The sequence below is a fragment of the Bufo bufo genome, chromosome 1 (genome assembly GCF_905171765.1).
Source record: "Bufo bufo chromosome 1, aBufBuf1.1, whole genome shotgun sequence".
NCBI lineage: Eukaryota > Metazoa > Chordata > Amphibia > Anura > Bufonidae > Bufo > Bufo bufo.
Genome location: NC_053389.1, coordinates 800,399,034 through 800,426,739, shown reverse-complemented (window position 1 = coordinate 800,426,739; position 27,706 = coordinate 800,399,034). Strand labels below are relative to the sequence as shown.

At 43.1% G+C, this 27,706-nt stretch overlaps 1 protein-coding gene across 1 annotated transcript; it reads left to right on the top strand.

Moving 5' to 3' along the window:
* The first annotated feature begins 2,803 nt into the window (after positions 1 to 2,803).
* Positions 2,804 to 6,439, top strand: LOC120988580 (dentin sialophosphoprotein-like). The gene is made up of 3 exons (XM_040416129.1): positions 2,804 to 3,275; positions 3,366 to 3,880; positions 3,929 to 6,439. Exons 1-3 carry the CDS (start codon positions 2,804 to 2,806, stop codon positions 6,437 to 6,439), a joined length of 3,498 nt encoding a protein of 1,165 aa, XP_040272063.1.
* Positions 6,440 to 27,706: the final 21,267 nt, after the last annotated feature.

Sequence of the window (27,706 nt, the reverse complement as noted above, 5' to 3'; positions counted from 1 at the left end):
ATATTTAATCTATTTCATTTAATGTTTGTGTGTGTCGTTAAAAGATATCAACACAATCCACTATAACAGTGACCTCTACAGTACTCCGCCCCCAAAACAGTGACCTCCACAGCCCCCCACTCCTTAACACTGACCCCCCTCCACAGTGCCCCTTCCCTTAAAATTGGACCTCCACCGCAGCCCACCCCCTTAACTTTGACCTTTACAGCAGCCTTCCCCTTCAACAGTGACTTTCACAGCATACCACCCCCTTGACAGCGACCTCCACAGGGGCCCGCCCCCTTAACAGTTGCCTTTACTGGATTGGGGGCGTGTCCTTTTGAACAGCTCACTCTAAGACAGCAGCACTGTGCTGTCTGATTGTGAGCTGCAGGGAGAAAGTCGCCCTCCCTCCCACCTCTACAGCTAACAGAAGTTGATTTTTACCTTCAATCCCCGTCGACTCAGGAGTGGGCCTAACTAGATAAGGGGCATGGCTTAGTGGGACCTTGGGGCGGGGTTTTAAGTCTTTTGAGGGTGGACACACTGTGGCAGGGGGCATGTCTGGGCTACTTCCTGCAAGAGTGACGCCCCTCTGGGCACCTTACTGGCTCATTTGCATACCAAATAAACTGGATTTTCAGAGGATAAAAACAACATCTATTGCTGGAACAAAGGCACATCTTGAAATAAGGTACTAAGTGCTATTAGGCCACGGCTTTACTTCAATAGCGATTATCCTGGTGACAGATTTCCTTTAAAGCTCTACTACAGCAGTGAAGAAAAAATGGCTGGGTTGTTATGGTAACCTGGAGTAAAACTATGTATGTGGAGACTGGAGGACCTGCGAGCTTCTATTGGCTGATAATGGTCATGTGACCAAGCTTCTATTGGCTAATGCTTTTTTGGGGAATATCTCAGGAACGGTACATCCCAGAGAGCTGAGACCTGGTCTAAAACCTTCCCGGACACCTGATGTACCTATGTGCCCAATTGTATGATTGTAAATGCAACGGTGTGGATTCCTTTAGCGAACATACATACATACACATACACTCAGCTTTATATATTAGATAGTTATGATATAGTATTTTTATATTACCTTAAATGTATATTATTTTAAATAAATTTTGAGAGTCAAAATAAATAGAAATGTATCAAAAATAATACCTGGTATGAAATCATTCAGAATGAATTCACAGTGAGTCCCGTAGAAATTTTGATCACAAATGCACTTAATGCCATCATGGTAACCATGGTTCTGACAGACGAGAACACCTGTAAATAGTTAAAAAATGAGACTCTACTAGAAGGAGAACAGCAATATTAGAGAGAGAGTGAGCGCTCTGCTCAATTTCTACCTGTCAACACATAGCATGAACCTTATAAGGCTAGTATTACACTTGCCACAAATATATCCAGCAGGTTGCTCCAGCAGAGAACAGCCTGCCAGCGTTCTCTGGATCTGACATAGCCGGATAGTGCCGTGCATCGCCAGACCCCATTGACTATATTGGGATCCAGCAGGGATACGGCCACTCCCCGGCATAAATGCTGGGATTCGGCTGAACAAAAACTGTTGCATGCAGCAAATTTTGTCCATCCGAATCCCAGAATTTATGCTGAGGAGCTGATGGATCCACACAGGTTCCCATTATAGTGAATGGGGTTTGGAAGGCACTCAACACCATCCAGCTATGGAGAACCCCAGCTGGACTGTTCTCTGCATGATCAGCCTGTCGTATTGGCTTTGTATCCTAAACTGTACAACAACTTTGAAGCATTCAGAACCCTTTAAATACGTAATACTGCTCCAAAATCCACATTTTTATGCACACCAAATTTCCTATGATTGTGCCATCATAGACTATGCATAGTGGATGACTAGACAACCATATTTAATGAAATTTTGAGTGGTCATCCCAAAGATGTTTCCTTGTATATTGATGAATTCTGCACCAATGTAAATTTTGACTTATTCCCAGGAACCATTTTTAGGGCAATCTAAAATTTCACAAGTACAAATTATCCCCTGAGGCTATGACATGACTGGTACAAAATCATTCTGAATGAATTCACAGTGAGTCCCGTAGAAATTTTGTTCACAAATGAACCTAATGCCATAAAAGTAACCACCACTACATGTTTAGAACCTATGATGTAGATCATGTAGAGTAGAGTAAGCTGTACGAAACAAGAGATAATTATGTTAACCCAATGGTATGTACCTGGTCTTATAGATGTCTGCTGGATAGTAGAAGTTGAAATAACAGTTGAAATTAGGGTTGAAGGTTTTATTGTGGTTTGCGGTGTAGTTGTGTTTGATGGACTTGTTGAGTTTGATGGTACAGTTGCTGTTACTGATTCCACTACTGATCCAGATGTCACTGACACAGTTGGAGAGAGCCCACTGGTGGCTGATGATGCTGATATGGATAATCCTGATGTCACTGATTCTGTAGTTGCAGAGGATTCACTAGTGATGGGTTCCGTTGATGTGGATGATGCAGAGGTGAATGACTCTACAGTTTGAGAAGATTCGCTGTTTATGGGTACTGTTGATTTGGATGATTCAGATGTTATTGACTCTACAGTTGAAGTTAATTTCCTGGTGACTGTTTCTGTTGACATGGATGGTTCTACTGATGTGGATCTTTCAGTTGTTGCTGATTGCATTGTTAGAGAGGACTCAGTGGTGACTGGTTCTCCTGATGTAGATGTCTGAGACGTTACTGGATCAACAGTTGGGGAGGATTCACTGGTGACTGGTTCTCCTGTTGTGGATGTCTCAGTTGCTACAGAATCTACAGTCGGAGAGGGTGCAATGGTGACTGGTTCTCCTGATGCAGAATTCTCAGTTGTTATTGAATCTACAGTTGGAGAGGACTCAGTGGTGACTAGTTCTCCTGATGTGGATTTCTCACTTGTTACTGACTCTACAGTTGAAGAGAATTTATCAGTGATTGGTTCTCCTGATGTGGATGTCTCAGATGTCACTGACTCTACAGTTGGAAAGGATTCACTGGTGATTGGATCTCTTGATGTGGATTTCTCAGATGTAACTAAATCTACAGTTGGAGAGAACTCACTAGTTACTGCTTCTCCTGATGTGGATATAGCAGATGTTACAAAATCAACAGTTGGAAAGGATTTGCTGGTAAGTGGTTCTGCTGATAAGGATGTTTCAGATGTCACTGACTCTATAGTTGGAGATGACTCACTGGTGAATGGTTCTCCTGATGTGGATATTTCAGATGTAACTAAATCAATGGTTGGAGAGGATTTGCTGGTAAATGGTTCAGCTGATGAGGATGTCTCAGATGTTACTGAATAAACAGTTGGGGAGGATTCACTAGTGGCTGCTTCCATACTTGTGAATGTCTCAGATGTCACTGACTCTGCAGTTAGAGATGACTCACTGGTGACTGGTTCTCCAGATGTGGATATCTCAGATGTTTCTGAATCAACAGTTGGGGAAGATTCACTGGTGACTGGTTCTCCAGATATGGCTGTCTCAGATGTTACTAACTCTATAGTTGAAAAAGATTCATCGGTGACTGGTTCTCCAGATGTGTATGTTTCAGATGTTCCTGAATCAACAGTTGGGGAAGATTCACTGCTGACTAGTTCTCCTGATGGGGATGTCTCATATGTTATTATTTCTACTGTTGGAGATGATCCACTAGTGATGGAATCTACTGATGTGGATGGCTCAGTTGTTACTGACTCTACAGTTGAAAAAAATTCATTGGTGACTGGATCCCCAGATGTGGATGTCTCAAATGTTACTGGCTCTACAGTTGAAGAAGATTCATCAGTGACTGGTTCTCCAGATGTGGATGTCTCAGATGTCACTGACTCTATAGTTGAAGAGGACTCATCAGTGACTGGTTCTCCAGATGTGGCTGTCTCAGATGTCACTGACTCTATAGTCGAAGAGGATTCATAGGTGACTGGTCCTAAGGATGTGGATGTCTCAGATGTTACTGACTCTACAGTTGAAGAAGATTCATCAGTGACTGTTTCTCCAGATGTGGATGTCTCAGATGTTATTGACTCTACAGTTGAAGTGGATTCATCAGTGACTGGTTCTCCAGATGTGGCTGTCTCAAATGTTATTGACTCTACAGTTGAAGAGGATTCATCAGTGACTGGTTCTCCAGATGTGGATGTCTCAGATGTTACTGACTCTACAGTTGAAGAGGATTCATTGTTGTCTGGTTCTCCAGATGTGGCTGTCTCAGATGTTATTGACTCTACAGTTGAGAAGGATTTATCAGTGACTGGTCCTCCGGATGTGAATGTCTCAGATGTTACTGACTGCACAGTTGAAGAGGATTCATCAGTGACTAGTTCTCCAGATATGGCTGTCTCAGATGTTACAGACTCTTTAGTTGAAGATGATTCATCAGTGACTGGTTCTCTAGATGTGGCTGTCTCAGATGTTACTGACTCTACAGTTGAAGAGGATTCATTGGTGTCTGGTTCTCTAGATGTGGCTGTCTCAGATGTTATTGACTCTACAGTTGAAGAGGATTCATCAGTAATTGGTTCTTCAGATGTGGCTGTCTCAGATGTTACCGACTCTACAGTTGAGAAGGATTCATCAGTGAGTGGTCCTCCGGATGTGAATGTCTCAGATGTTACTGACTCTACAGTTGAAGAGGATTCATCAGAAACTGGTTCTAAGGATGTGGATGTCTCAGATGTTACTGACTCTACAGTTGAAGAGGATTCATTGGTGTCTGGTTCTCCAGATGTGGCTGTCTCAGATGTTATTGACTCTACAGTTGAAAAAGAATCATCAGTGACTGGTTCTTCAGATGTGGCTGTCTCAGATGTTACTGACTCTACAGTTGAGAAGGATTTATCAGTGACTGGTTCTCCGGATGTGAATGTCTCAGATGTTACTGACTGTACAGTTGAAGAGGATTCATCAGTGACTAGTTCTCCAGATATGGCTGTCTCAGATGTTACAGACTCTACAGTTGAAGATGATTCATCAGTGACTGGTTCTCCAGATGTGGCTGTCTCAGATGTTACAGACTCTACAGTTGAAGAGGATTCATCAGTGACTAGTTCTCCAGATGTGGCTGTCTCAGATGTTATTGACTCTACAGTTGAAGAGGATTCATCAGTGACTGGTTCCCCAGATGTGCCTGTTTCAGATGTTATTGACTTTACAGTTGAAGACGATTCATCAGTGACTGGTTCTCTAGATGTGGATGTCTCAGATGTTACTGACTCTACAGTTGAAGAGGATTCATTGGTGTCTGGTTCTCTAGGTGTTGCTGTCTCAGATGTTATTGATTCTACAGTTGAAGAGGATTCATCAGTGACTGGTTCTCTAGATGTGGATGTCTCATATGTTACTGACTCTACAGTTGAAGAGGATTCATTGGTGTCTGGTTCTCTAGATGTGGCTGTCTCAGATGTTATTGACTCTACAGTTGAAGAGGATTCATCAGTAATTGGTTCTTCAGATGTGGCTGTCTCAGATGTTACTGACTCTACAGTTGAGAAGGATTCATCAGTAAGTGGTCCTCCGGATGTGAATGTCTCAGATGTTACAGACTCTACAGTTGAAGAGGATTCATCATCAGTGACTGGTTCTCCAGATGTGGCTGTCTCAGATGTTACTGACTCTACAGTTGAAGAGGATTCATCAGAAACTGGTTCTAAGGATGTGGATGTCTCAGATGTTACTGACTCTACAGTTGAAGAGGATTCATTGTTGTCTGGTTCTCCAGATGTGGCTGTCTCAGATGTTATTGACTCTACAGTTGAAGACGATTCATCAGTGACTGGTTCTCTAGATGTGGATGTCTCAGATGTTACTGACTCTACAGTTGAAGAGGATTCATCAGTGACTGGTTCCCCAGATGTGCCTGTCTCAGATGTTATTGACTCTACAGTTGAAGACGATTCATCAGTGACTGGTTCTCTAGATGTGGATGTCTCAGATGTTACTGACTCTACAGTTGAAGAGGATTCATTGTTGTCTGGTTCTCCAGATGTAGCTGTCTCAGATGTTATTGACTCTACAGTTGAAGAGAAATCATCAGTGACTGGTTCTTCAGATGTGGCTGTCTCAGATGTTACTGACTCTACAGTTGAAGAGGATTCATCAGTGACTGGTTCCCCAGATGTGCCTGTCTTAGATGTTATTGACTCTACAGTTGAAGACGATTCATCAGTGACTGATTCTCTAGATGTTGATGTCTCAGATGTTATTGACTCTACAGTTGAAAAGGATTCATTGGTGTCTGGTTCTCTAGATGTGGCTGTCTCAGATGTTATTGACTCTACAGTTGAAGAGGAATCATCAGTGACTGGTTCTTCAGATGTTGCTGTCTCAGATGTTACTGACTCTACAGTTGAGAAGGATTTATCAGTGACTGGTTCTCCGGATGTGAATGACTCAGATGTTACTGACTGTACAGTTGAAGAGGATTCATAAGTGACTAGTTCTCCAGATATGGCTGTCTCAGATGTTACAGACTCTACAGTTGAAGATGATTCATCAGTGACTGGTTCTCCAGATGTGGCTGTCTCAGATGTTACTGACTCTTCAGTTGAAGAGGATTCATCAGTGACTGGTTCCCCAGATGTGCCTGTCTCAGATGTTATTGACTCTACAGTTGAAGACGATTCATCAGTGACTGGTTCTCTAGATGTGGATGTCTCAGATGTTACTGACTCTACAGTTGAAGAGGATTCATTGTTGTCTGGTTCTCCAGATGTGGCTGTCTCAGATGTTATTGACTCTATAGTTGAAGAGGAATCATCAGTGACTGGTTCTTCAGATGTGGCTGTCTCAGATGTTACTGACTCTACAGTTGAAGAGGATTTATCAGTGACTGGTTCCCCAGATGGGCCTGTCTCAAATGTTATTGACTCTACAGTTGAAGACGATTCATCAGTGACTGGTTCTCTAGATGTGGATGTCTCAGATGTTATTGACTCTACAGTTGAAAAGGATTCATTGGTGTCTGGTTCTCTAGATGTGGCTGTCTCAGATGTTATTGACTCTACAGTTGAAGAGGATTCATCAGTAATTGGTTCTTCAGATGTGGCTGTCTCAGATGTTACTGACTCTACAGTTGAGAAGGATTCATCAGTGAGTGGTCCTCCGGATGTGAATGTCTCAGATGTTACTGACTCTACAGTTGAAGAGGATTCATTGTTGTCTGGTTCTGCAGATGTGGCTGTCTCAGATGTTATTGACTCTATAGTTGAAGAGGAATCATCAGTGACTGGTTCTTCAGATGTGGCTGTCTCAGATGTTACTGACTCTACAGTTGAAGAGGATTCATCAGTGACTGGTTCCCCAGATTTGGCTGTCTCAGATGTCATTGACTCTACAGTTGAAGAGGATTCATCAGTGACTGGTTCTCTAGATGTGGATGTCTCAGATGTTACTGACTCTACAGTTGAAGAGGATTCATCAGTAATTGGTTCTTCAGATGTGGCAGTCTCAGATGTTACTGACTCTACAGTTGAGAAGGATTCATCAGTGAGTGGTCCTCCGGATGTGAATGTCTCAGATGTTACTGACTCTACAGTTGAAGAGGATTCATCATCAGTGACTGGTTCTCCAGATGTGGCTGTCTCAGTTGTTACTGACTCTACAGTTGAGAAGGATTCATCAGTGAGTGGTCCTCTGGATGTGAATGTCTCAGATGTTACTGACTCTACAGTTGAAGAGGATTCATCATCAGTGACTGGTTCTCCAGATGTGACTGTCTCAGATGTTACTGAATCTACAGTTGAAGAGGATTCATCAGTGACTGATTCTCCAGATGTGGCTGTCTCAGATGTTACTGACTCTACAGTTGAAGAGGATTCATCAGAAACTGGTTCTAAGGATGTGGATGTCTCAGATGTTACTGACTCTACAGTTGAAGAGGATTCATTGTTGTCTGGTTCTCCAGATGTGGCTGTCTCAGATGTTATTGACTCTACAGTTGAAGAGGAATCATCAGTGACTGGTTCTTCAGATGTGGCTGTCTCAGATGTTACTGACTCTACAGTTGAGAAGGATTCATCAGTGAGTGGTCCTCTGGATGTGAATGTCTCAGATGTTACTGACTCTACAGTTGAAGAGGATTCATCATCAGTGACTGGTTCTCCAGATGTGGCTGTCTCAGATGTTACTGAATCTACAGTTGAAGAGGATTCATAAGAAACTAGTTCTAAGGATGTGGATGTCTCAGATGTTACTGATTCTACAGTTGAAGAGGATTCATCAGTGACTGACTCTCCAGATGTGGATGTCTCAGATGTTACTGTTGTTTGAGCTACAATAAAAGAAAATACACATGATTTCCTTCATTGACCTCCATGCATCATCCAACTAATGGCAGACCTGCATCACTGACAGCACGCTATAACCCATTACCTCTATGTGAGCACAAGAGGGCAATAACTTCACTTTTTTATATTTTCATAGATTTTGAAGACATTGACCACTTTTATGGACAGCTACGAGTAATGCTTGAGTGATCACAGGACTCAAATGCACAGGCTCCGCTACAAGGGGCCCAGAAGTAGCTGCCATTATTATAAATGGTACATGGTCCTGGGGGGCCCTATTACAGATCTTGCATTGGAGCCTAGGGGTCTTTAAGTTACCCCTCTGCTCCAGCAAAAAATAAAAAACAGAACTGGTTAATTAACATAATGAAGTGATGCACATCTCACAATAGATTTACTTGCAGTCCTATGTAAATCAGAAATATCACATATCCAAAGATGACAAACTCAGCTCTGCTATATTGGAGACACTCTAAATGAACGGTGCAGAGACGATGTGGGTGCAGGGGCTCTGCCTTCAGCATCCACAGCCGACTCTCCGCAGACTGTTTAACCCCTCATATGCTGCAGTAACTATTGGCATCTGAGGGGTCAGATGTAGGGGGCTCTCTATGTCCCCAATGGCACCCCTGGGATGTAATTATGGGGTACAGGTGGGCAGCCGAGGCCCCAAATGAAACCCCCCAGATCAGAACATGTACTGTAAAAGGCAGGGCCTAATAGGATGCCGTCAGCAGTACGATAACAGGCACAATGCGCTGCAGCACAGAAGTACTGGAGTGTATTATAGAGGAGACTGACTGTATGATTAAGGCCCAGTGGGGGGACCAAAAAAATGTATATGAAAAAAATTCTATTTTAAAAGTATAAAAAATATTATTGTATGATCAAGGCCCAGTGGTCGGCCCAAAAATTTATTTGTAAAAAAAATAATAAAATTTTAAAAATATTAAAAAAGTAGTTAAAAACATAAACAATTATATACATTTGATATCAATTATACTGCATAGTGAACAGGGTAAAAATAAAACATAAAATTATTGCTAAAAAATTTCAATGCAGCATACCATTAAAAAGTCCTTACCGGGGGGGGGGGGGGGGAATAAGCTCTGACTCTCGAAACACAGTAATAAAAAACAAAACAAAAGAAAAGGTTAAAGGGTTGGGAGAATATCGGTATAATATGCCCCCTGTGTCTGAGAGGCGCTAGTCCCATCTCTAGGACCCGCAGCTGTCTCTAAAACGGAGACCGTAAACTGAAGGAGAGCATACCGCGCATGTGCGGCCGCCCTCCACTCATTTCTATGGAGGGCTGCCGCGCATGCGCAGTGCGCGCTCCCTCACTTTGCGGGCTCCATTCTAAAGATAGGTGGAACCCGCACCTATCAGACATTGGGGCGTATCCTATTGATATGCCGCCAATGTTTGAGATGACACAGCCCCTTTAAATAATCAGTGTCATAGATATAGCAGAGTCTATTTTTCACCATCCATGTTAACAGAATGAAGTATTTGTGCTTCTCAACAGGACTCCTTCGCTAGATGTAACTTTTAGATGACAAGCTCAGCTCTGCTATACCTATATCTTCACTTACAAGCAGTGAGATGCTCTATGCAATAAACTCCATGGAGAACATCCTGAGACATAGCAGAGCCGTATTTGCAGTTACGTTCTTTTGTGAACTGTGACCATTTATGTTAAGTCATGATAAATTATTACATTCTCCTGCGGTTCTTGGCATAAAACAGGCCATGAGTGGTGGTGCTAAATTACAAACTCGGCTCTTCTATGTCAGTATGAATGACTAGTCGATAATACATTCACCTTTCCTGGCCACAATCCAACAGTTCCACAAAACTCCATAAATTCTTGACAGACGGCGACTAGCCATTGTTTGCTGCTGCACATTCCTCTACTAACCCCATATGGTTACAGCAGAGCTGAATTTGTCACCCCGCGGTAGAAGTCCTATGGAAACTCGCCTACAACTCGTCATGAGTTCTCCAAATGACAACCTGCTCCGTACTACTGTAGGACTGCACGCAGATGTAGCAGAGCTGAGTTAGTCATTGAATGGCTTCTCTTACTTTCTTATTTCATCTAATAAATCTTAAACTTTTTTTTTTTTTGCATAAATGAAAAGCTTTGCAACTTTCTACCTGCCTTTTTAAAGTCCCTATTTCAGGATCTCTGCTTGCTGTCAGTGAATGAGAACAGAGGCAATAAACCTGTCTATAGCTCGTCCTGCTCCCGGCGGAGAAGCAGATACAGCTGTATCCGATGCAGACAATGCTCTGTGAGCACTGATACATTGTAACAAACCAGCAGAGCACTGTCTACACTACATATCCCCTACTCGGCTGAGAGCAGGATCGGGTAGATACACATTTTTGTGTGTGTTCTCATTCATTGATGGCAAGCAGAGATCTTGAAACACAACATTGAAACACAGCGTGTATTCGAAATCTGGAAAATATTTCATTGATATGCTTCATCTACACGGAAACCCCAACGTGTTTACCTGCAGTCCTATGCAAAACTGTAGATGACCCTCTATGGCAAAGTAAAAGTCATACGCGCTCCAATAAGGGTATCAATAAAAACTACCGAGACCTCACTATACAAAAGTTATAAGGGTCAGAATAGGGCGATGTAAAAAATATATATATTTTTGTAAAAAGTTTATATTTTTTATGTATTGAAACACACAAAAAAACCTTATACAAATACGGCATCCAGAGAACGAGAGAATGAAGGGCACGGGTCAGTTTTGCCGTATAGGAAACGATATTTTTTTTTTCTCGCTTCCCACTGCATTGTACTGTATGCCATATTAAACGGTGGCATTACAAAGTACAATTTGTCCCGCCAAAAAAACAAGCCCCCATATGGCTTGGAGAACGGAAAAATAAAAAAGTTATGGCTCCGGTAGAACAGGGAAGTAAAATGAAAGCTCAAAAATGAAAACACTTCACGCGGTACTGAAGGGGTTAATATACAGCTAAAAGACGTGTCTTCCGCTGCCTGGACATGGATATCGTACCTTACATCCGAGGAAGCGTACGCCTGGCGTGCGATGCGACGTTTAGAAAAGTAAAAAAAAAAAAACATCAATGAGCCCTAATCCCGGCGTTCTCGTCTAGAAAACAGAACTCGAGAGGAATTGGCGAATAGTGGAAAAAGTGGGGGGAAAAAGTGGCAAAAACTTTTTTTTTTTTACGAAAAACCAGTCGTATTGGGCTTTATAAATGTCCCCACTAAGTGTTAAGGCTCATCACACAAACGTATTTTTTTTTCCATGCCCGTTCCGTTTTTTTTTTGCGGCCCGTATGCAAATCCATTCTCTCCAATGGGACAGCAAAAACCCCCCCCAAAAAACCGAAATGACTGTAAAATCTCCTATTATCGTCCACATTACGGACAATGATAAGACTGTTCTATCAGCGGCCGTTCCGTTGCTCATGGCCGGTATCCGTGTTTTTCGGATACGCTATTCGCGGACCGTAAAACATCCAGCGGTAGTGTACATGAGCTCTTAAGGGGTTACTCCAAACATTGATCATCAGGGCTCCTACAGCTGGTCCATGTTCGCGGATTTGTCCGGATTTGTCGCGTCTCATTCATTATCAGTCTTTTACCCCTTTAACATCATGACCACCCTTGTTACCATTCTGAGCTCGGATACCACCCACATCGCCTCACAGTAGCCGGAATCGCGCATACAGATGTAGCAGTGCTGAGTTTGTCATTCGGCATAACGTGCTACCACAATCATCTAGGGTATTATTTCAGCCCGGGAATTTTAACAAGACTCACCGATCACCAGGAATGAAACTAGTATCAGGGCGGCGGAGCTCCGCAGGATCCCCATGGTTCTGTATCCGGAGTCGGGGTTCTCCTCTTGTGTCGTTATATATATATATATCCCTTTACAATGGGAGAGCTGAGTGTTGTGTCCGCTCTCTCCTGATGGATTATTAGTCGTAGGTGACCACTGTCATAGACCAGGGCTTATAACATAGCCGATGATGTCAGCACAGAGGGCGGGGCCTCGTCAGTGATGTGAGCAGACAGAACGTGACACAGTAAATAAGTCACACTACACTTATAGTCATCTATGAGCGTAACAGGACATTAACGAGGGCCAAAGTCCAATGTACATGATCAGGGACCAGGCCACTCACCACTCCCCCCCCCCCCCCCCCCCCCGCACACAAACTACTGATGTAGCAGAGCTGAATTTGTCACCTAACAGAACGCACTAGGTTTTCATGCAGTCCTCACATGATTCTGCCATCAGGACAAGCCACGGACAGCTAGATATCTCCATCCTAATAAGAGGACCCCCCCTCCCCATTGACATCCATGCACTACATGCTTATCGACAGGGGCTGAATGACATAATCAGCTCTGCTACATCTATACCTTCTATACATTTCATAAATGCCTAGATTATCCGATAAAGAGATGAAAAATATGTATTTCTCCTGAACAGTATACATTTTTGTTTCTACGTATAAGCTGAACGTTGCACAGATTTTATATGAATGCACTTTATATTTTTACTATTATTTTAGTAATCATTATGTCATTTTCTTAGGGCTCAATTACACGGCCGTGCGGACGCTGCGGACAGCAAATAGAGTTCCGAAAAAAACAGGCACCAGCTGTGTGAACTCATTGACTTGAATGTGCACTCCGTATTATGGAGGCGGACCCATTGACTTCAATGGGTTCACAATCCTCAAGAGACGGAGTGCAGACACGGATCGAAAGCCCACGGGAGCACTACGAAGCGCGCACGTGGGATTTTGGTCCGTGTAACCGCACCACCCAAAAATGTCATGGAGCCCTCAGACGCATAGGTCTATATGTGTTGCAGTCTGACAAATATAAAGTCCTCATTCACTGACAATAAGCAGAGATCTTGAAAATAATAATGAAGCACAAAGTATATCAGAAAGTCGCCATTGTAGAATAAGTAAGTATCTTTACAGGAGTACCTTTTAAAGAAAGATTGGCCTAGGGGAGGTGAGAAGTCTCATTTTTTACCCCATGCCTTGAGAATTCTAAGCTATAATGAACCAAGAGACCTCCAAAGACCTAGACACACCTAGAAGTGTTGGGTAAGGCAGATTCCAGGTACTGTCCCAACACCGCTGCCATCATAAAAGTGGAAAACAACGTGAGTCAGAACCAATTTATTCCTTGACGTAAATATTTCAACACAGATGCAAAAATATTGTCTTGGGTATTATAAACAAGAGAGTCATCCATAGGGTTGAAAGTCTAATCCAGTTGGGAGGGTGAAGGAGACTAGAGGGGTCTGAGCAAGCGAGCAGAAGCATTCCTGATTATACTACATTAAGAACAAATATATAGCAGAGCTGAGTTTAATATATAACTGCTGGCTATCTCACGATATGTTATCTGTGGCTCATAAATGATCCAGTTCCATGACAAATGCAGCTCTGCTACCTCTTAAAGCTTAGTAAAAGCCATGACTGCTTTCTCCCAGGAACACCAATACTTACATCCAAAGGCTGTATCGGAATTCAGGCCCCAGACCAGACCCCCAGAAACTAATTCTGACTCCAGTTCTGACATCAAACTAAATTCAACCCCAACACCAGACCTCAAAACTAATTCAGACTCCAAGCTTCAAAATGAATTCAGACCCTGGACCCCAAAATGAATTCAGACCCCAGACCTCAAAATGAATTCAGACCCCAGACCTCAAAATGAATTCAGACCCCAAACCTCAAAATGATTTCAGACCCCAGACTTCAAAATTAATTCAGACTCCAAACTTTAGAATAAATTCAGACCCCAGACCTCAAAATGAATTCAGACCACAGACCTCAAAATGAATTTGGACCCCAGACCAGACCTCACAATGAATTCAGACCCCAGACCTCAAAATTAATTCAGACTTCAGACTTCAAAATTAATTCAGACTCCAAACTTTAGAATAAATTCAGACCCCAAACCTCAAAATGAATTCAGACCCCAGACCTCAAAATGAATTCAGACCCTCGGACCCCAGACCTCAAAATGAATTCAGACGCCAGACAGCAAACTAAATTCAAACCAAACCATACCAAACCCCCCAAAATCAATTCACATCTCAGAGCAGATCCCTACATTTTGAGACTACTCCCGGTTAGGCAGAGACCAGAGATATAAAGGACCTGACCTTTGAGGAGCCTGGCCACTGAAGAAGATGACTGCTTGATTCTTGTCTCTCCCTTCCATAGATGCTCTACATTGGATCAGAGCAATTCATCTAAGAGCAGTCCTCTACTGTTCCTCCTGTACGGTGCCTTGCTGGAACGAATTATTTCGCTACACAACGATGCACTACAACCTACAGTGGACCATCCTCCACGGGGGACCTGCTTCAGATCTTTGTGAAGAGGTGCTTATTATAGTGGAGCTTCGAGTGTCCTCACCTGCTTCTGCTACTCCGTACTCCTGGATAGGTCCACCAGCGGAGCATGACCAGAACCCCGCCGTTTCGGCATCCATCTTGCACACCTGCAATGAAGTGACAAAGGATTCTGTCGGAGCACTTGTTTTGGTGGGGCCCATGCCGAAAGCATGAAACGTCTCCTGCTTGGAATGAAGCAACCTACTACCGCGTGCTAAAGCTTCATAGCGCTGCATTTATTATCACCAAATAAGTCACACCCTGTACGCTGAGCTCTCCACGCAGCATCCACATGTGTCCTGCATACTATCTCTGGAGCACTCCTGGACCCCTATATAGAGCCTCCTTAGACCGAGGCTTCTGCTTCACTTCCCACCGAGGCATTGCTTACACTTTCTTACTATCTGTGGGGTCACAGCTGGTATTGAGTGAAGTTTCCAAAAATTTGATTCGGCAGCTTCATCGAATTTCACAAAGAAATTTGCTACATGTTGAATTGCTCTGTCACGAAGTGCATTTCTTTGTCAGTAAATGCAATGACGGGGAATGGCGATTACAATGCCCCAGCCAGTAAACCCCTCAGATACCGTGTTCATCGATGATCGCGACATCTGAGATAAGAAAGGAGGGCTTTCAGCGGTTAATCCATTAAAAAATAAAAAATAAATACTCACCTTATCCATTTGAGCGTGGTGTGTGATGACGTCATGCTGGCCGGTGTGATGATGTCATACTTCACCGCGCATTAGATTTTATGCGGGATCTTCAATCAAGATAGCTGTGGCTGCCTCTTTGCTCTGAAATGGAGGAGGTGAGTATGTATTTTTTATTATTTTTACAGCAATTTCAGGGAAAATGTATTAAGCACGCGGAAATTCGGCTTCACGGCAAATTAAATTTTTCCTGAACTTTGGATCAAGGTCCACTTTGGACGCTTTGATTCGCTCAACCCTAGTCACAACATTGCTGGAGGGTCACTATTATACTACCCCTGCAATATTAAAGGGGTTATCCCATGACTAATGAAAAAAATAAGATCAGACATCATATAGCACATGACATTCTCTTTCTAACAAAGCTAGAACCAGCCCTGTACCTGACATGGATCCAGAGATCTCCCCATCCATTGTTCTGCTAGATTTATATCAAGCTGGCAGATCAAGGGGAGTGTCTTTTCTGCTGCAGCTCAGGGGGCGTGACAATTCTGCTGCAGAGTTCTCCCTATCACAGCTCAGTAGGCAGTTGAAGGATGAAACTGAGCATGTGCAGCCATCTCAATGAGCAGGACAAAGAAATAAGAAAAATAACAAACAGCAGGTGGCGCCATACAGATACATTTTGCTGAGTAACTCAGTGACTATACAAAATTTTTAATTACATGCAATTGCAAAAGTATTCAGATCCAGGTGCTAGGCTAAAAACTGTAGAATATTATTCGTGGGACAACCCCTTTAACTAGTATTAAAACCATCACCTGTTCTGATCATGCCAAGATTGTACTGCCCCCATTTGAACAGTCCTCTTCACCACTCCCGTCGCCATGGAGATTAAATTACTCCATTTTTTATTACATCCAGATCATAAATAAAAATTACACTTTACTGACATCCTCGTGTTTTAGGAAGGCTCATACAGCATTTATGCAAGGTATTCTTCTTCCATCTTGCGCTCAGGCAAAGAAAAAAAAATTAAGGAGATTCGGGCCCTGACGTCTTTATGAATTTCTACTATAAGCATTTTTACACCACTCTCCCATCCTTTTTTGTGGAAATTTTTTATAAAGGAGGGAGTATTCTCTTCGGAGATTCTCAAAGCCCATGTGGTCACCCTCTGGGAAACCTGGTAAGAACCCAACTTTCCTTTTTTTTTTTTAATCTGTCGGCAGATAAGAACCATTTGGCCCATCTAGTCTGCCCTTCCTTTGTTTATTGCAAATTATTTCCATGTTAATCACCAGGTGAGGTTTGTAAATGGAAGGCCCCAGATGGTATGCAGAGATTTAATAATCGGGTTCAGGTAGCAGGGAAATCTTAGACACCTTTGCTGTTCTTGGCCTTGGACACAGAGAAGGAGTTCGATCGGGTGTACTAGGGTTATCTTTCTGCCACCTTGGACAAGTTTAGATTTCATGGCCTCATTAAATATGCTATCCTCGCTCTTTATTCTTCTCTTTCTACTTTTGTTTCATTACTCCAAATCACCCGTTTCCAATCTTCTTGTCACGTTTGGGTGTGGGAGGGAAACACCACACCAAACATAGGAGGGAAAGGGGTGATGGAATAAGGCCTGGAAACTAGGGTAAGGAGATGGACACCTCCTAGTAAAACCCTAATCAAAGTCCTGACAGACTACTAGTATGAACAGACCCCAGAGGTAGACAAGTTAATACACCATATACCTAGTGTCCTAACTCACCCTATAGGACCCTGGTACTAATGTCAGGACTGAGACACCCTGTTCCTCCAAAAGGAAGGATGAACAGGAGTTTCCCTCAGGCCTTAATATAAATGACAGGGAAATGCAACACACAAAATAACCCAAACAAAATACAAAAGGAAAATAAAACACAACTTCAAGTGGCTATGGCAGCACCAGGAACTCAGCCGAGATCCACACACCAGCTATCCACAACTCCAACAGAAGCTATAAACTGCATAGCACAGTGGGAGAAACAACAATAAATAGAAAAGGTTAAATGACCATAATAGCCACACCTGGGGAAAGAAACAACACAGACGTCATTTGATCCAAACAGAAAACATGTCAGATCTAACCACGTGTTGCCAGTTTCACAGATCTCCTGCCACCTGTCGCGGGAACGTCCGTGACACTTCTACTGTACTTTTTTGCAAAATGACAATATTGAAGTCGAGACTTCTTCACTTTTTTTCAGGCCTCCATTTCAGACTTGTGTAGAGCACGTCACATAGTGCTTGCATGGACGTCTGTGATGTCACAATTATGAAGCATACGAACCACCTCCACTGCCGTGTTTGTCGCCCCAGAACTGCTAGACCTTGTGATGAGCCAACTTGGTGATTCCAATATTTTGCCTGGATGTCCACCTCTTGGCTTTGGAATAGATGGACGGACTTCATTTAGTGTTCTTCCAACTGTCATGGCGCTCACATGATGCAGTTTATGTACGAAGTGGAGTGGGGGGAACACTACAATAGAACCGGAGTGCAATGGCGGTTTAGAACAACTATATTAACAAATACTGGCAGCATGGCCCAAAGAAACCCCCTAAAAAATGCACATCCACTAAGTGTAAAAACAATACAAAAGACACACAAACATGATTAAAAATTGTATACAATATTACAAGTGCTGGTACGCAATAAGACCTAACACCTAGCCAGTAGTGATGGACAAACATAGGCCGGGACGATTCGCGAACGCAATCGCGCGAACGTGATCAAATGTTCCGCAAGTTCGCGGTGGGCCACATTCACTTTAATGGGAAGCGAACCTGAAAAACCTTCAGGTCATATTTGCAGCCACCAAACACTTACTAGAAGTGCACAAAAGGTCCCACAACATGGACAGTGACATACCAAGATCAATGGCAAAAATTCCCACAAAAAATATGTATTTTAATCAGGGGACATTTTTATGCGTCTTAAAGGGAAACTGTCAAAAGTGTGCCCTGCTGGAGCCTAGACCACAGGAGTACAGGCCCCAAACATTAGGCATTCACCGGAGCGAAAACATCAAGTGATTATGTGGCTGGAGGTATATTAGACGGTCAATGGATATCAATCTTACTGCAGGCCAGTGGACTACAGGCCTAAAGATTATTCATTCACCGTACAGAAAAGAACAATTGATAATGTGGCTGGACGTACATAAGGCGGTCACTGTATAACAATTTTACTGTAGGCCATTTACAGGTCCCAAAAATTATGCATTCACCATACATAAAAGATCAAGTGATTATGTGGCTAGAGGTACAGTATATTAGACAGTCATTGGATATAAATTTTACCGCAGGCCAGTGGACTACAGGCCCCAAAAATTATTAATTCACTGGACAGAAAAGATCAAGTGATTATGTGGCTGGAGGTATATTAGACGATCATTGGATATAAATTTTAATGCAGGCCAGTGGAGTACAGGCCCCAAACATTATGCATTCACTGTATAGAAAACATCAAGTGATTATGTGGCCGGAGGTATATTAGACGGTCAATGAATATCAATTTTACTGCAGGCAAGTGGACTACAGGCCCAAAAAATTATTCATTCACTGTACAGAAAAGAACAATTGATAATGTGGCTGGAGGTACATTACCTGGTCACCGTATAACAATTTTACTGTTGGCGTTAGATTTTAAGCCCCAAAAATTATGCATTCACCGTACAGAAAAGATCAAGTAATTATGTTGCTAGAGGTATATTAGACGGTCAATGGATATCAATTTTACTGCAGGCCAGTGGACTGCAGGCCCCAAAAATTATTCATTCACCCGACAGAAAACATCAAGTGATTATGTGGCTGGAGGTATATTAGACGGTCATTGGATATTAATTTTACTGCAGGCAGGTGGACTACAGGCCCCAAAAAATATAAATTCACCATACAGAAAAGAACAATTGATAATGTGGCTGGAGGTACATTAGGCGGTCTCCGTATAACAATTTTACTGTTGGCCAGTTAGATTACAGGCCCCAAAAATTATGCATTCACTGTACAAAAAAGATCAAGTTATTATGTAGCTGAAGGTATATTAGACGGTCAATGGATATGAATTTTACTACAGGCCAGTGGACTACAGGCCCCAAAAATTATTCATTCACTGGACAGAAAACATCAAGTGATTATGTGGTTGGAGGTATATTAGACAATCATTGGATACTAATTTTACTTCAGGCCAGTGGAGTATAGGCCCCAAAATTATTCATTCACCGGACAGAAAAGAACAAGTGATTATGCGGCTGGAGGTATATTAGACGGTCATTGAATATCAATTTTACTGCAGGCCATTGGAGTACAGGACCCAAACATTAGGCATTCACCGTACATAATACATCAAGTGATTATGTGACTGGAGGTATATTAGACGGTCATAGGATAACAATTTTACTTCAGGCCAGTGGAGTACAGGCCACAAAAATTATTCATTCAACGTACAGAAAAGAACAAGTGATTATGTGGCTGGAGGTATATTAGACGGTCATTGGATATCAATTTTACTGCAGGCCAGTACAAATACATGTCGAATACATATGTTTAAAATAACTAAAAATATAAAATTGGATTAAAAACATGGCTAACAAAATCCCCCCTCTTTAAAAAACCACAAATGATAATAGTTAAAATTCGATAGCACGTGGTCGTCACAGGTGTTGAATTCCATCAAAGCCCCAAACATTAGGCATTCATCGGACAGAAAAGACCTTTTATGTCGCTGTATTTACATAAGACAAGGACCATTATTTGTTCTGGGTGGTGGCGGATATGTGTGGGCTGGCATGATGAAATTCAATTAAACATGGTCATCACAGGTGTTGAATTCTTCCGAGATCCATGCCTCATTCATTTTTAAAAATGTGAGGTAGTCCACACTGTCGTGAGCTAGGCGAGTGCGCTTATTGGTCACGATCCCCCCTGCTGCGCTGAACTTCCTTTCGGATAGGACACTCGACAAGGGGCAAGCCAAGAGTTCCATGGCAAATTGTGCCAGCTCTGGCCACAGGTCAAGCTTGCACACTCAGTACTCAAGGGGTTCCTTGCTTCTCAGATTGTGTTAACCCGATGTAGTCGGACACCTGTCGGTCTAGGCATTTCGTGAGGCTGGATCTGGAGGGCAGCTTTCGATAGGTTGGCTGCAAGAATGATCTCATATCCAAAGTGACCAACACATCATCAAACAGCCTTCTTCTTGCATGTGCTGTAGGATTGGTATCTGCCACTGTTTCTCTGTGGGTGGAAATTCCTCTGCCAGCGCCCGCAACAGCAGAATGCAGCATCTCTCGAAGCAAAGCCTGGAAATGCTGCATTCTGACAGCCCTCTGTGATAACATGTCCACCATTTTGTGTTTGTAACGGGGGTCTAAGTATGTTGCCACCCAGTACTAGCCCTTGCCCTTTATGCTTTTTATACGGGGGTCCCTCTTCAAACACTGGAGCATGAAGGCCCCCATTTGCACTAAATTGTAAGCGGTGGAGCGACCTGGTTTCTGTTCATCGCCCATGTCGGCCTCGGTCTCCTCCCCCCAGCCACGGACAACACCAGGGATCCCCGAAAAGTTTAAAGTCCCCCTTAAAGCCTGCTCATCTTGCTCCTCCACCTCCTCCCCCGAGCCACCATCCTCCTCTGACTCCTCTTCAGACTCCTTCTGACTTATCTCAGATGAAGTAGCCACAGGAGAATGTCGTCCTCGGTCTCCTCCCCCTAGCCACAGACAACACCAGGGATCCCAGAAAAGTTTAAAGCCTGCTCTTCTTGCTCCTCCTCCTCCCCCCAGACTCCATCCTCCTCTGACTCCTCTTCAGACTCCTGCTGACTTGTCTGAAATTGAATTCATTCAGCATTGCGACTTCCTCATCTTCCTGCTCCTGCTCCTCGGCAGCTTGATCAATGACACAACGCAATGCACGCTCCAGAAAGAAGGCATAAGGTACGATGTCACTGATGGCGCCCTGGCTGCGACTGACCAGTTTGGTGATCTCATCAAATGGCCGCAGAAGTCTGCATGTGTCGCGCATGAGCAGCCACTGGCGCGGTGAAAAAAAACTAAGCTCCACAGAACCTGTCCTGCCGCAGAGTTCGTACAGGTAGTCTTTAACGGCACATTTCTGCTGGAGCAGTCTATCAAGCATATACAAGATGGAGTTCCAGCTCGTGGGGCAGTCACAAATCAGATGTCCGACGGGCAGTTGGTGTGGTCGCTGAATGTCAGCAAGGCGAGCCATGGCCGTGTAAGATATTCTTAAATGGCCAGAGATTTCCAGGCCTGCCGCAAGAAGTCCTGGACACAGGGGTATTTGGCAATGGTGCCGCTCTCCGATTGTGCCAGTATCAGGTGCAAACCCCCCTCCCCCCATGTGCCAGTATCAAGTGCCTCCCGCTCCCCCATGGCAGTAACAGTTGGGTATTAAAAAATAAAAAAACTTCTACTTACCTCCATGTCAGCGATGCGATGCAGCCTCTTCCAGTGTCCCGCCCTATATGTCCATATATGGAGTCAGTGCTTGTATTTCCGAAAAGTTTCTGCTGGGATTCGAACCCACGACCTTCTGTATCAGAGGCAAAGCACCTAACCACACAGCCATAAGAGCTGCCTTGCCAATGACTGAAACAATATGAGACTTCTACTGTTATAGCTGGCTAAGTGTACATCTATACACATGACAGCTGCCCCAACACACCCAGCACTGTTAAATCTCTATATGACAGCTGTCCCAGCACACTCAGCGCTGCTATATCTCTATATATGATAGCTGCCCCAGCACACCCAGCTCTGCTACATCTATATATCTCTAAGTATTGCTATACAGTAGATAGATAGATAGATAGATATATAGAGATATAGCAAAGCTGAGTGTGCTGGGGCAGCTGTCATGTGTATAGATGTAGCAGAGCTGGGTGTCTTTGGGTGTGTTGGGGCAGCTGTCATGTGTATAGATGTAGAAGAGCTGGGTGTGTTTGGGCAACTGTCATGTGTATAGATGTAGCAGAGCTGGGTTTGCTGGGGCAGCTGTCATATATAGAGATATAGTAGAGCTGAGTGTGCTGGTGCAGCTGTCATGTGTATTAGATGTAGCAGAGCTGGGTGTGCTGGGGCAGCTATCATATATAGAGATATTGCAGTGCTGGGTGTGTTGGGGCAGCTGTCATGTGTATAGATGTACACTTAGCCAGCTACAACAGTAGAAGTCTTATATTTTTTCAGTCTGTAGCAATGCAGCCTTTATGGCTGTGTGGGTAAATGCTTTGCCTCTGATACATGAAGGTTGTGGGTTTGAATCCCAGACACATCAGGAGACTTCAGGAGACAGTAAGATTAAGATCACATTAGCGAGGGGGCCTGGTCCGCCGCTGCTGCTGAGAAGGGGCCCTGAACAACAAGAATCAATCATATTTAACTAACTTGAAAATAAACTGTCACACACGCTGCCGGGGCCCCGAAGCAGCCGCTTCCCCGGTAGTTACGCCACTGGTTATGATTAGTCCTTTGCTGTAGTCACATGGAGGGAAGTGAGGCCAGCTGGTTGCAATTTGTAAACAAGTGGCTTGCTTGAAGCCAGGACCCCTGTGGAGTTCACTACCTCTGCTATCTGACTAGTGGAGGGTTGAAGTGAGAACCTATTTTGCATGTACACTGGCCAAGGGGAATTAAATAAAAATCAGGGCTGCCATTAAATGATAATCCATATTCCTCACACCCTGTATAAGTATTTTGTGGAAACAGGTATATAGAACCCAATAATGATTATTTGCTGGAAGTCGGTAAATAAAACCCCTTAATCAATATTTGATGGAAGCTGGTGTATCGCAGGCCTCCATCAATATTTGGTGGAAGCTAGTATATCAATCCCCTCTATCAGTATTTTGTGGAAACAGGTATATAGAACCTAAAAATGAGTACCATATTTTTTGCTCCATGAGACACACTTTGTTTCCGCAAAAAGTGTGGGGGGAAATGGCAGTGCGTCTTATGGGGCGAATGCTGCCGTTTTTACATAGCTAACACTGATACATAGTGGCCGGCTGCGATGCTGCACAGCGTGGCGATGTATCAGGAGGGAGGAGGGGCTGGAGGCCGCCAACTGCTGGAATCGTGGCGGGGCCCCGACAGCAGTATTCATATGTAAACTGTAATCCTTAACCTCTTCTTAACTTTAGTTAAAGTAGTGATATCCTGTGTACTACTAACTATCAAGCTCCCGTAGCAGGCAGAGCGTCCAGCAGCTGTACCGTCACTCACTCACGTCCTGCCCATGCTCCTCCCACTTTATGAATGAAGCAGGCAAAGCAGGCGCGTGACGTGAGTGAGTGACGTTACGCTGCCGGCCGCTCTGCCTTCTACGGTACGGGAGCTTGATAGTAAGTAGTAGTACACGGGATATTCGCTACTTTAAAGTTAAGAAGAGGTTAAGGATTACAGTTTACATATGAATACTGCTGTGAGGAGGGGCCCGGTGTATTGGGGGGCACTGTTATGGGGGGGGGGATCTGTGGATGACACATATATAGCATAAGATGCTATATATGTGTCATCCACAGATCCCCCTCCCCATAACAGTGCCATCCACAGATCCCCCCTAGCAGTGAAATCCAGAGATGCCCCTCCCTACAACAGTGCCACCCACAGATCCCCCATAACAGTTTCATCTACAGATCCCCCATAACAGTGTGTTATCCACAGATCCCCCATAATAGTGTTTCATCCACAGATCCCCCATAACAGTGTGTCATCCACAGATCCCTACATAACAGTGTCATCCACAGATCCCCCATAACAGTGACATCCACAGATCCCCCATAACAGTGTCATCCACAGATCCCCCATAATAGTGTCATCCACAGACCACCATTAGTTAAAAACCCACCTAAAGCACACCTTTTGGTTCAAAATATTTTTTTATTATTTTCCTCCTCAAAAACCTAGGTGCGTCTTAGGAGGGCGACAAATACAGTATCTCTTTCCGCGAATATGCGCACCAGTATATATACAGCATATTGGGGCACATGGGACACTCACCCCTGAGGAAGCCGAACTCTGCCGGCGATACGCGTGGGGCGCTATTTTTCTGACCCAGGCCAACCTTGGTAGTCCCTGCATGTTTACTTGGTTCAGGTATAAGATCTTTGATGCTAAATTATTGTGCATTATGCATCCATTGTGGAATTATTAGTATATGATTGTTACATGTCATTTGAGGCTGCTATTTGGGACTACTTACATTTTACCCATATTTGTGGTTTTTGGTGGTAGCTGGCTAAGTGTTTGGTCTTATTGCGTACCAGCACTTGCACTATTGAATTCAATTTTTAATCATGTTTGTTTGTCTTTTGTAGCCTAATAAAATTCTTGTATTGCTATTACACTTTGTGGATGTGCATTTTTGGGGGGGTTTCTTTGGGCCATGCGGCCAGTATTTGTTAATATAGTTGTTCTAAACCGCCATTGCACTCCGGTTCTATTGTAGTGTGCCCCCCACTCAACTTCGTACATAGTCTCAGGTTTGTGCCGTGGTCTTTTTTCCTGCATTTGTTTGTTGTAGTGTTTAAACTCTTTTTTTTTTTTTCCTCCCACACACTTTTCTCTGTTTTGTTTTGCTGTAGTTGTCATCATGGCATTTGACTTGGAGGCTAGGGAAGCGGCTTGGAATTCACAAAGTAAATCAGTATTCTATGAAACAGATGTGGATATGGTTGGCAGTGATTTTAAACAATTAACTTCTGATTTGATTGAGGCTCATAGATTGTTCATTAGGGTTTGGTGGAATATTAAGAGTCTGGAAGAATATCCTAAGTGCTCCATTGCTCCCCGTGGTTTAAGAGTACAAAAATATCCTGCATGGGAAGTTGCCCCTGAGTTTAAGACCAATTGGGAATTGGGTCTATTGCAATCATTACATTGCTATTCTCATCGAAATGATTTTACTACGTTCTCCATAGGGAAACACTATGCAGCAGCGTCTTGTCATTTTCTATGACAGGGGCCGCCGCACACAAGCTCCGACTCCTCTGATCGCCACACGGGGGAACCGCAGCACACCCAGGAGCGCACGCTTCCGGTAATATGCACACTCAGGTTTGACCACGGCATCTGAGAGGTTAAATGTCTGTGATTGGCATTACCGACGGTGGCGGACCCAGGCCCGATGCTTCCAGGCGGCCCATATGTTTCTATCTGGTTTTGTAATGTGTATATGTAAATGTATGTATGTACTGCCTGTATGTTTAACCCTTTCCAAATGTCGAAGCCCCATTTTTCTAATCTGATAATAAATTTGGTAATAAATTTGGAACGCTTTTACTTATCCAAGCGATTCTAAGATTTTTTTTACAGTGATACATTGTACTTCATGCTAGTGGTGAAAATTGAGTTGATTTAGTTTTACCTTAATCCAAAATTAGAAATTAAGTTGATTTAGTTTTACCTTAATCCAAAATTTGAAATTGAGTTGATTTAGTTTTACCTTAATCCAAAATTTACTGAAAATGAGCAATTTTCTAAATTTGAATTTCTCCTATTTTAAGACAAATAGCGATTCTTTGCAATATAGTTATTCATTAACATTCCCCATATGTCTACTATACACTGCGTGCAGAATTATTAGGCAAATGAGTATTTTGACCGCATCATCCTCTTTATGCATGTTGTCTTACTCCAAGCTGTATAGGCTCGAAAGCCTACTACCAATTAAGCATATTAGGTGATGTGCATCTCTGTAATGAGAATGGGTGTGGTCTAATGACATCAACACCCTATATTAGGTGTGCATAATTATTAGGCAACTTCCTTTCCTTTGGCAAAATGGGTCAAAAGAAGGACTTGACAGGCTCAGGAAAGTCAAAAATAGTGAGATATCTTGCAGAGGGATGCAGCACTCTTAAAATTGCAAAGCTTCTGAAGCGTGATCATCGAACAATCAAGCGTTTTATTCAAAATAGTCAACAGGGTCACAAGAAGCGTGTGGAAAAACCAAGGCGCAAAATAACTGCCCATGAACTGAGAAAAGTCAAGTGTGCAGCTGCCAAGATGCCACTTGCCACCAGTTTGGCCATATTTCAGAGCTGCAACATCACTGGAGTGCCCAAAAGCACAAGGTGTGCAATACTCAGAGACATGGCCAAGGTAAGAAAGGCTGAAAGACGACCACCACTGAACAAGACACACAAGCTGAAACGTCAAGACTGGGCTAAGAAATATCTCAAGACTGATTGTTCTAAGGTTTTATGGACTGATGAAATGAGAGTGAGTCTTGATGGGCCAGATGGATGGGCCCGTGGCTGGATTGGTAAAGCTCCAGTCCGACGCCAGCAAGGTGGAGGTGGATTACTGGTTTGGGCTGGTATCATCAAAGATGAGCTTGTGGGGCCTTTTCGGGTTGAGGATGGAGTCAAGCTCAACTCCCAGTCCTACTGCCAGTTTCTGGAAGACACCTTCTTCAAGCAGTGGTACAGGAAGAAGTCTGCATCCTTCAAGAAAAACATGATTTTCATGCAGGACAATGCTCCATCACACGCGTCCAAGTACTCCACAGCGTGGCTGGCAAGAAATGGTATAAAAGAAGAAAATCTAATGACATGGCCTCCTTGTTCACCTGATATGAACCCCATTGAGAACCAGTGGTCCATCATCAAATGTGAGATTTACAAGGAGGGAAAACAGTTCACCTCTCTGAACAGTGTCTGGGAGGCTGTGGTTGCTGCTGCACACAATGTTGATGATGAACAGGTCAAAACACTGACAGAATCCATGGATGGCAGGCTTTTGAATGTCCTTGCAAAGAAAGGTGGCTATATTGGTCACTGATTTGTTTTTGTTTTGTTTTTGAATGTCAGAAATGTATATTTGTGAATGTTGAGATGTTATATTGGTTTCACTGGTAAAAATAAATAATTGAAATGGGTATATATTTGTTTTTTGTTAAGTTGCCTAATAATTATGCACAGTAATAGTCACCTGCACACACAGATATCCCCCTAAAATAGCTAAAACTAAAAACAAACTAAAAACTACTTCCAAAAATATTCAGCTTTGATATTAATGAGTTTTTTGGGTTCATTGAGAACATGGTTGTTGTTCAATAATAAAATTAATCCTCAAAAATACAACTTGCCTAATAATTCTGCACTCCCTGTATGTTGGCATAATTTTGCAAACTTCATTAAAAATTTTTAGGATGTTAGAAAGCTTAGAATTTGGAAGCAATTTTAGAAATTTTCAAGAAATCTTTTGAATTTGCAGACATGGTTTTCAGGTTCCATGTCACATTTGAAGAGAACCGGAAGTACCCT

Bases quoted from the DNA above. Each gene is read 5' to 3' on its own strand.
- LOC120988580 (XM_040416129.1), top strand. From the start codon at position 2,804: ATGGTGACTGGTTCTCCTGATGCAGAATTCTCAGTTGTTATTGAATCT. The intron at 3,276-3,365 runs GTTCAGCTGATG...TGAATGTCTCAG, and splicing joins AGAGGATTTGCTGGTAAATG to ATGTCACTGACTCTGCAGTT. The intron at 3,881-3,928 runs GTGGCTGTCTCA...GAGGATTCATAG, and splicing joins CAGTGACTGGTTCTCCAGAT to GTGACTGGTCCTAAGGATGT.